The sequence below is a fragment of the Sus scrofa genome, chromosome 3 (assembly GCF_054392235.1).
Source record: "Sus scrofa isolate SSC_HxYL_T2T_F1_AM1 chromosome 3, Sscrofa_HxYL_maternal_Yorkshire_Landrace_v2.0, whole genome shotgun sequence".
NCBI lineage: Eukaryota > Metazoa > Chordata > Mammalia > Artiodactyla > Suidae > Sus > Sus scrofa.
The window spans coordinates 16,620,075-16,630,890 of NC_139385.1; the positions used below are offsets into that span (position 1 = coordinate 16,620,075).

At 43.0% G+C, this 10,816-nt stretch overlaps 1 protein-coding gene across 1 annotated transcript in view; it reads right to left on the reverse strand.

Annotated features, from left to right (window-relative positions):
- The window catches only part of VKORC1L1 (vitamin K epoxide reductase complex subunit 1 like 1), a 75,250-nt gene extending 65,390 nt beyond the window's left edge, over nucleotides 1-9,860 (reverse strand). Inside the window, exon 1 of the mRNA XM_003124445.5 lies at nucleotides 9,484-9,860. Within this exon, the coding sequence (XP_003124493.2) occupies nucleotides 9,484-9,836 (353 nt within the window). The 5' untranslated portion in view covers nucleotides 9,837-9,860. The remainder of the gene's footprint in view (nucleotides 1-9,483) is intronic.
- Between the last annotated feature and the right edge of the window lie 956 nt (nucleotides 9,861-10,816).

Sequence of the window (10,816 nt, forward strand, 5' to 3'; positions counted from 1 at the left end):
CCTGTTTTGTCATGGATCTTCCATTATTTTACTTCACAAATAAAATGATTGGGGGTTTGTTTTGTTTTGTGTTTTGTTTTATTTTGCACCAGCAGCATATGAAGAACGCGGGCCAGAGATCAAATCCAAGACAACATCTGCAACCTATGCCACAGATGCAGCAAAGCAGGATCCTTAACCCACTGTACCACAGCCTTCATTCCACAATGACTGTCTTAAAAGGTAAATAATCACACAAGAGGAGTCCTGCTGTGGCACAGTGGGTTAAGAATCCAACAGCAGCAGCTCCGGTTCCTGCAGAGGCACGGGTTCTATCCCTGGGCAGCAGTGGGTTAAAGGATTCGGGGTTGCCACAGCTGCAGCTCATATTCAATCGTGGCCTGGTAAACTTCCATAAGCCGCAGGTGAGGCCATTAAAAAAAAAAAAAAAAAGGGGAGTTCCCGTCATAGCGCAGTGGTTAATGAATCCGACTAGGAACCATGAGGTTTTGGGTTTGATCCCTGCCCTTGCTCAGTGGGTTAATGATCCGGTGTTGCCGTGAGCTGTGGTGTAGGTTGCAGCCGCGGCTCAGATCCCGAGTTGCTGTGGCTCTGGCGTAGGCTGGGGGCTGCAGCTCCGATCAGACCCCTAGCCTGGGAACCTCCATATGCCGAGGGAATGGCCCAAGAAATGGTAAAAAGACCAAAAAAAAAAAAAAAAAAAAATCACACAAGAGACGATAGCATCCTTGAAATTCCCCTAAGTTACAGATGCTAATGACAAAGAAACTTTACAGATCATAGTCTAGTGACTTTAGAAACTTTTTTAGCAAAAGAATTTTTTTCTAAATGAAATTTTATATGGATCTACAATATGAGAAACACACTGAAACAGTATTTTATTCTATTTGTATATTTTATTAGTATATTTTAAAGGCTCCAATTTATAACATTTACAATGAAGCTTTCCTGGTGGACACAAACTTTAAATTATGGATGATTGGGCAGTTGAATTTGTTTTGTTTGATTGCACAGTATCAAGAAAAACCTCAAGAAAAACCTGATTTGGAGTTCCTGTTGTGGCTTAGCAGTAACGAACCCAACTAGTATCCACGAGGACTCAGGTTCGATCCCTGGCCTCACTCGGTGGGTTGAGGATCTAGCACTGCCATGAACTGTGGTATAGGTTGGAAGCTGCCGCTCCAATTTAACTCCTAGCCTGGGAACTTCCATATGCCACAGGTACGGCCCTAAAAAGCAAAAAAAAAAAAAAAAAGGAAAATAAAACCTGATTCTTTAGAAAGAAAAAAAGGCACATTAATGCTGAGGATTTTACAACACCTGTCCAGAAGTCCAAGAAGTAGAACATTTCTAAGTTAAATCTCTAATAATACTAGGAGTGAGACTACTTGGTAACAACAAATATTTTGGTAAGAACATAAAAATCTTAAAATATATACTAATCATGACACCAAGACATCATACACAAGGCAGACACATGTTACTGCACAATGTAATGCAAGCTATCTACTGTAGGAAATTTACTCATATAATTTCACATGAGCAAAATTTACATGAGCACTGGCCTAAATTTTAAAAAGACCACTATAAAGCTACAATCTTCCCAGGCAATAAAATTTTTAAAATTCAAGTATACACACAAAGAAAGAAAGAAATTCTATTGTAAGGAGGATTGTTATCTGGCTGTTGGCATTACATATAATCTTAATTTTTTCCTTTTGCTTTTTTCCCTCAAAAACCCTAAATACACTGCTTTTTTTCTTCCTTTTGCTTTTTTACTCTTCATTTAAAAATAGTTATAAGTCACAGGAATTTGTAAAAACTGTCCAGGAAGGTCCTGAGGACCCATCACCTAACTTCCATCAATGATAGCATCTTACATAACTTACGCAATAGTATGTATCTTACTAGTATGTAATAATAGTATCTTACATAACTCTAGTAGGAGATCACAACAACAAAACTGACCTGGATACAATCCACAGAGTTTATTCATATTTCACCAGTTTTACATTCATGTGTGTGTTTGTGTGTGTAGTGCTATGCAATTTTATCACATTTGACACCTGTAGCTTCGCAGGACCAGAGGTGAGATACAGAACTGCGTTCCCTTTCCACAAAGCTCCCTCATGCTGAACATCCCCCCTCCCCTTTTTTTTCCCCGTATTTTGTATTTTGTCTTTTTAGGGCTGCACCCACAGCACATGGAGGTTCCCATGCTAGGGGTCAAATCGGAGCTGTTGCTGCCATCCTCCGCTAGACCCACAGCAACATCAGATCCAAGCCGCGTCTGCCACCTACACCACAGCCCATGGCAACACCAGATCCTTAACCCACTGAGCGAGGCCAGGGATCAAACCCACAACCTCACGGTTCCTAGTTGGATTCGTTTCCACTGAGCCACAACAGGAGCTCCCATGCTGCCTCCTTTATGGCACCATAGCACCCCTTCCCCTGCTTCTACCTCCTAGCAACATCTAATCCATTCTCCATCTCTACAATTTGGTTATTTCAATAATATTATATAAATGCAACAGTATAGAATGTAACTTTTTAAGATTGCTGGCTTTTTGTTCACCTAGATAACCTGGTAGCACAAATCAGTGGTCTCTAATGTGTTAAAACCCAGCACGATATGCATTTGAGTCTTTGTACATGTCTATAGTATTTTAAAGTTAACAAGGTTGAAAATATGACTCAAAGGCTCAGAAAATCCCTGTAGTACCACCATAAAACTAGGATTCTAGGGAATGAATTTTAAAAACTGATCATCTAGTACAAGTCTAGTGCAATCTAGTACAAACACAGGACAGAACAGAAACCCAAGGCTTAGTGCTTGGGAGTCATAAATCTTATCTATGTTTACAGGAACACGTGGCTTACAAGAATGCCTGGTTTTGCATTTTTCTGGCCAAGCTCTAGATTCCAGTCCTTTCTCAACCCAGGTAGATCTACGTCACATTCAAATATGACTCTTTGCCATTCTCCCCAAATGGTCACCGTTTTCTGCCTTTCCTCATGCTCTTTCCTAGAATTATTTTGAATCATCAAGGAAATAAATCCCTTTGAAATTCCTGGGTCTAGTGATTTAGCCTCACCACATCCCAGGCCAAATTCTCCAGTCTTCCTGTGCAGCAGGTCCTTATGACTCAACACCTTCTTTCAGAAAGGACTACCCCACCCTGGCACAAATTCAAACTAACTCTTTTTCCCCTCCCCACCACACCTCCAGGTACCTAGATCCACTTTGTTAGCTCTTCCTGATAACTCACCCCACTAATAACTCACCCACTATATATCTGTTCACTAAGTACGGTGTGACAAATGCCATATCTTCACAAGTTTAGGCTTAGAAGGCAAACACTCCAGGAATTTACTTTTTTTTTTTTTTCCTTTTTCTTTTTTTTTTTTTTAGGGCCACACTGGCGGCATATGGAGGTTCCAAACTAGGGGTCAAATCGGAGCTGTAGCTGTCGGCCTACACCACAGCTTAAGGCAATGCCAGATCCTTAACCCACTAAGCGAGGTCAGGGATTGAATCCGAAACCTCATGATTCCTAGTCGGATTTGTTTCCGCTGTGCCCCAATGGGAACTCCAGGAATTTACTTCTTGAATGCCATGCTTTCCTAGTAAATACCCTTGCTTTTCCAAAAAGATTGCTCTAAATAAGTAAAAGCTATAATACAAACACTAGGCTTCTTGGACATACAGATGTCAGAAGAAAAAAAGGCACAGATATTTGCATATTTTTAAAAAATTGGAAGATACGGGTATTATTCTATCAATGTCAGATCAAAAGGAATTTACTAGTGGTAAAGAGCCAGACTGCCTGGGTTAGAATGTGCCCTCTGCCACTGAATTATCTAAATCAAGTTTTATTTACATTTTGTGTGCCTCAATTTTCTCAGCTGTAAAATGGTGATTAAAAGCACCCCATTGGACAGTTGTGAAAATAATATAAGCATTTAGAACACTGCCTATCACACAGTCGGCCTTCTCCAAGCACTGGTAATTATCTCTAACGTACGGCAACCCAGGCTCCCCTCTTTGTGATATCTCTCTATCCCCCTCTTTGAAGCTCATACTGCTTCTGAAGTTTCCATACCAGGAAACAATAGTAACATAAGAACACGTGTTTTACTTATTAAATTCATCTTACTCAAAACTAACTAGTAGAACAATTTTTTTTACATAGTAGCAGTTATTAACATTCCACCAAATATGAATGTAAGCACTTAAAAGCAGGGTGGTGATGGAAAGAATACTAGCAAAAAGTAAAGTACAGCTCCGAGTAGGGAATGCTAATTTTATTTTTTTTAAATGGGGAAATTAATATGGTCATATTTTTGCTTGCATAAGCATAAAATGGCTCTAAAGTTTCATATCTGCTTATGGAGAGGGAGAACTACAAGTCTGGGCTATGAAGATGACTGTTCACTATATGTGATTTTAGTATCTTTCAAATTTGAAGCAGTGAATATATTATCTATATAAGAATTTAATTTTTAAAATGTGGGGGGAGTGCCACTAAACAAGCATCCTGGAAGTCGGGTTCCTTTCTTTGTTTCTTCCTTCCTTTCTTTCTTTGTCTGTTTTTTAGGGTCACACCCACAGCATATGGAGGTTCCCAGGCTAGGGCTCAAATCAGATCTGTAGCTGTTGGAATCACAGCTATGTGGGATCTGAGCCACATCTGCGACCTACACCACAGCTCAGGGCAACGTGGGATCCCTAACCCACTGAGCGAGGCCAGAGATCGAACCCTCGTCCTCATGAATACTAGTCAGGTTCATTACCGATGAGCCACGAGGGGAGCTCGTTTCTAGTCCCAATCTGCCACAAACTGTGTTACCTTGCGAAAGTCATTCGACCCCTGAGTCTAGCTGGACAAAGAAAGTAGCAAAGATTTCTAGGTTCTATTCTGATTCTAAAAATGTTTCTCAAAGAGGGGGGTAGTAAATAGCACTATTTTTTTAAGACTTAAGAAGGTACATGTCTTAGCCCACCATTTTGCAAAATAAGGAGACTTTTTGAGGACAGGAATTGTCAAGCCTATTAATCTTTCAAGATCACTTTTGTCTTTTTTTTTTTAGGGCTGCAACAAGGTACATGGAAGTTCCTGGGTTAAGGATTGGAATCAGAGCTGCATCTACTGGCCTTCGTCACAGCCACAGCCATGCCAGATTCAAGCCGAGTCTGCAACCTACACCACAGTCACGGCAATGGAGGATCCTTAACCCACTGAGCAGGGCCAGGGATCAAACCCGCCTCCTCATGGATACTAGGTGGGTTCGTTACTCCTGAGCCACAAGAGAACCTCCCTCAAGATCATTTTTTTCTTACATAAAAGCCCTTCTTAGAAGGGCTCTAATGCAACTTATAGGAAATACCCATGAAGAATATTCTGCATGGAGATCTCTTACACGGTGAATCAGGTTAGGGATCCCATGTTGTCACTGCAGTGGCTTGGGTCGCTGCTGTCGTGCAGGATCAATCCCTGGCCCCAGGGAACTTCCAAATGCCAAGAGTGCAGCCAAAAGAAAGAAAGAATACTCTGCACATTACTTTGTGTCTCTTGCCACATTTTTGGAGTTGTTTTAAAGTCTTTGTACTATGCCATGGAGGGAGCAATACAGAACACTAAAACAATTTACATTTAAAATACATAAATGAAAAAAATTAAAATTTTAAAAAGTAAAATATATACAGAGTATATCTAAAAAAGGAAACTTATACTACTTAAAGTCATTATCAGACACTGCAAAAAAATACCATCGCTAGTCAATGATAACAGCTGTAGCTAATTGAGTACATACTTTATTCTGAGTATTACCCATTTATTTATTCCATGTTTCCTTTATAATCCTATCCATTCATCTGGCAAAGAAGGTTTTAATATCTCTATTTAATGAGAAGAAACTGAGGCGCCATGAAGATAAGCGACTAGTGTGAGGCCACAGTCTAACAAGTGGAAGAGCTAGGAGTCCACCCAGAACCTTTGGATCTGAGCTCAGTGAACCAGACAGGGATAATTTTAGCTGGCAGGCTGGTGCAGACTTGCCACAGAGTTTTTAGTAATTTAAATAAAAATGAAGAAAAATATGAAGAAGAAAGTAATTTTTTAAATAAAACTAAATGATTCAAAGGCCTTTTATTCTGAGATCAGTTCTTTCTAATTATTTGACCTAAAATATCCCTATTTAAAATGAAATGACAGGAGATCCCATTGTGGCACATCAGAAACGAATTCGACTAGGAACCACGGGGTTGCAGGTTCAATCCCTGGCCTCGCTCAGTGGGTTAAGGATCTGGCATTGCTGTGGGCTACGGTGTAGGCTGCAGACTCGGCTTGGATCCTGGGTTGTTGTGGCTGTGGTCTAGGCCGGCAGCTGTAGCTCTGATTCGACCCCTAGCCTGGGAACCTCCACATGCTGTGGGTGAGGCCTTAAATAAAAACGCAAAAAAACAAATAAATTAAATTAAATTAAATGACAGCAACAGTAGACAGTGCTGTGGGTTACTGTTGTTAGTTTTATCGTCTATACCCAGCAGAACAAACTGGCAACTCTACTGCAGCCTCCCAATTTGGTGGAAAATACTTCTTTTGAAATCCAAAAGTCTGGGAGCTACTTCCTTAGACAATGATGCTTCCCAAAGTAAAAGAGGACTTAACATACACACACACCCCGCCTCAAGGATCTCTCATTAATCTCTATTTTATTTAGATTAGGACACTTAAAGATTGAGAAATAAGAATAAAGTGAATTTCAGCAATCCAAAGTCACATGAGTTAATGCTGGATACTAACAGAGAACTTTCCTCAGGATTCTTTTCATTGGTTAATTTTTCTCATTCTTTATCTTCAATTCTACTCATTCAAACCTGGGCTCAAACTTTCTGTTCCCCAAAATAGTCCCATTTTTTACTACTACTGCTAACTGGCAATCAATATTTAGGTCAAATAAGAACTACTACTTGAGGCCTCCAATAACCTGCTATTATTTAAAGCCTTTTTCACTTTGACAAAATAAAAGTAGGTTTAGTCTACCTACTTCCAAAAGAAAACTGATGTATGCATCAGACTCAAGCCACTTTAATTTCCAAATTATGTATCTCCATTAATATATAATACATGCATATGTCTATATATGTGTGTATAAGTATATTGCAATACTTATATATGTATTGCAAGTAGTTTATAAAAAGACTGATCAAACTGGATAATTTCTTGAATTATATTGTATACATGGCAAATAAGCTATTTATTCCTCATATATGCACGACTTATTTCTTACCTATCCTCCTTTAGAAAAATCAAATTTATAAAACATTTTATGTATACAGCTACCCAATTAAACATTAGTTTCAATCACAACATACTAAATTCACGTTTAAAACTATAAAGAGATCTAGAAAATTAGGTTGTGACAACTCAGGTTGGGGGAGGGATGGACTGGGGGTTTGGAGGAGATCTAGCTATTTTTAGTCTTACAAGTGTACTTTTAATATCACTTGATGTTATGTTATTTTACGGGGCTTTATTAAAAACATCACAAAAACCTGGATCTTGCAAGATACATTAACAATTTGTAATTTATAATCTATACTTATGAGATGGCTCAAAACACTTTTTAAAAGAAAAGCCGATTTTAAGAACTTAAACATATGATCTGAATAATACAAAGCACTCTTTCCATGTCCAAATGTTAAAACGTCCAGTTAAATTTATTATAGACTACAATGTTTCCAAAAGCTAAGACTGGTGATAATTCAGCCTAAATTCCATATTAATCTAATATCAAAGGTTATTTTTATTTCTTCTTTTTTCAAATACCTGAAATATACTGCTGCAAAGTCTTTTCATTATATATTTATTCAGCTAACTTTGGGTGCAAGGTACTTTAAGTATAAAAGTCCTTTCCAAAGACAGGGAAAACAACATAAAAATGTTTGCGTAAAACACACTCAGTGGCTCTCAAAGGGTATCTGAGAGTCTATTAAGTCTATTAGCTTAGTTCAAAATACCCAATAACAAATGTGAGCTTTCTATCACACTGACATATTTTAAATGTTAATTAGCATCAACATTTTAAACACATTATGTTTAATGTAGCAATAATGACTATTTTCCCACTAAAAAGCTACAGGATTTTGGTTTAAGGGCAAATGAGTACCTGGTTCAGGGAAGAAGGCTGTCTAAGGGGAGAAGATCAGTAACCTAAAGTTTGTAAATAGTAACAAGACAAACTCCAATACTAGGTTGTTCCTGTAATCACCAATATGTAGGTCAAAATAAACTAGTGAGCTATACATTAGCATCTACCTAGTAATTTACAGATCAACAGAAGAGGAAGAAATTACTCAAATGTGACTACTGTTAACAATATTAGGCATAGCGTCTCTATCAATTGTGAAATAATTTCTTTCACTTTTGCTACTTTTAAAAACACGAATCCTCCTCAATAAGAAAAAAGAACAGCCACTTTTAAGATGTAAACTCCTCTTTTTCAAAATAACTTGCCTAGGAAAATCTAATGCAGAAAAGCAGTAAACCAACTACAACATTTTAAAAACCCTAAAATTATCAGTAAAACAAACCAATCTCTCCAGTTTAGTGATGCATGTATTTTTACTCTTCGGGGAATATTCCATTATACCAACCAACAAGGTTTAGACATCACCCTAATACCCCAAACATCATCACTATACATGACATACACATATTTTCCTCAAAGTAAGCTTAGGCTAGACCCACACTCAAGCCATTCCCCCCTCCCGGGCACACTGAAAAATAAGAGGGGGAATCCAAGAAATCAGATATGTTAAGTGCCAGTATCTTCTTCCAGAGTAGGGTCAAATTCGTTTTTGCTCGCAAATGTCACTGTCTCCAGAAGTCTGCAAATTCTCATTAGCGCTACAGAGTACAAAGAGGCCTGACCACGGAAACACCTGTCCTAGCACCGGGAAGACAGTAGGAAATGCAACCCCGAGCCCACGCTGGCCGCACAGCCTTGGGCTGCAGCAGCGACCCCGGACGACGGGTGGACACTGACCTCACGGTTCCCCCCGGCAGGGTCGCACGCCTCCGACCCGCCTCCCCGGGCAAGAACCAGGAAATCTGTCAAGCTGGCGGGGACCCACCCTCCGCGAACCCTGCTTGCTCCTTCTCAGCCCGGCCCCAGCCTGCCCAACTGCTCTCGGTCCGCTCCGGCCTCCTGGCTACACTCTGCCACCTCATCCCTCCTCGCCGGTCTCTCGGCCCCGCCACCTCCGCCCCGGCGGCCTGTACTCGGGCCGGCCCCCGGGCCGCCGCCCCCCGACCCGGGCCGCGGCCCCCGGCCAGGCTCGCGGAGCCGTCCGTCCCTTCGCGGCCCGGTCCCCGCTGTCCCCCAGGCCCGAGCTCCCGCCGCGCGCTCCCCACCCCCAGCCTCCGCCCTCGTCCCGCTCGGCCGCTCCCGGCCCGTTCCCCACAGCTGGACTACCTGGAGGCAAGGGCGGCGGAGCACTTCACCCAGGGGCCCAGGTCGCAGAGGGCCCGGTGCTCAGGGTCCCGCTCCTTCTCCCGCTCCACGTGGTAGGCGTAGATGGAGAGCAGGATCCCGGCGGCGCACACTGCATACCGGGCCACCCGCTCCCAACGCGGCACCGACACTCTCAGCAGGACGGGCGCCGCCATCTTCCCCCCTCCGCCGCCACCGCCGCCTCCTTCGCCGCCGCCGCCTCCCTCCGCCTCCACCTCAGCCGCCGCCGCCCGTCGGGGCCCGACCCAGCCGCCGCCGCTACCGCCACCGCCTCCGCCGCCGCCGCCACTGCCACCGCCGCCGCCGCGCCCCATTGGCTCGATGGCCTCCTCCGGGCCCCGCCCCCACAGGCGCGCGGCCCAACCGCCCCGAAAGGAGAGAGCCTGGCGGGGCGGGGAAGGCGCGCGCGGGCGCGGAGGGAGGGGGCGGAGCGCGCAACCGCCCGGGAGGCCGGGCCGGCAGGCGGAGCCAGAGGCGGTGCGGCGCGCGCGGTGGGCGGGACTCCGAGGGGGGAGGGGTCAAGGAAGGGGCGGGGGCTCAGAGAGGGGAGGGGCGGGGGCTCGGAGAGGGGCGGGGCGGGCCCTAGGAGACCAGGTGCAAGGAATAAATTTTGAAGATACCACCGGGTGTGAATGGATAAGCCCTTGGCCCCACCTCCTCGGAATGACAATCAATTGCCATCCTTCCCCCCTTTTTTGTCATTTTCACTTGATATTTTCGGACCCAACCCAAATGAACCTTGGCCATTGCACTGAGCTCCAGAGCCAAGCTCCAGAGCCTCACTTGTGTTACCTGATCTCCATCACCACTTCCAGGCACCTCACGTTCTACAAGTGCGAATTTAACTATTTTTAAACTATTCTTTAAAATTATTATTGCCGAATGACTTGATTCCCTGTGAGCTGAATTTGAGATGACAACTTAATTCATGCAATATAGAAAAGAATAAAAATTAACTAAAAAATCAGGATGAAGAAAAAGACAAATGAAAAGGAAAGACCAGGGAGTTCCCGTTGTGGCTCGGGGGAAATTAACCTGACTGGTATCCATGAGGATGCAGGTTCGATCCCTGGCCTCGCTCAGTGGTTAAGGATCTGGCTTTGCCACGAGCTGTGGTGCAGGTTGCAGACATGGCTCAGATCCGGTGTTACTGTGGCTGTGGTGTAGGCCAGCAGGGGCAGCTCTGATATGACCCCTAGCCTGGGAACCTCCATATACTTCGAGTGCAGCCCTAAAAAGACAAAAAAAAAAAAAAAAAAAAAAAAAAAAAAAAAGGAAAGACCAGGAGTTAAGA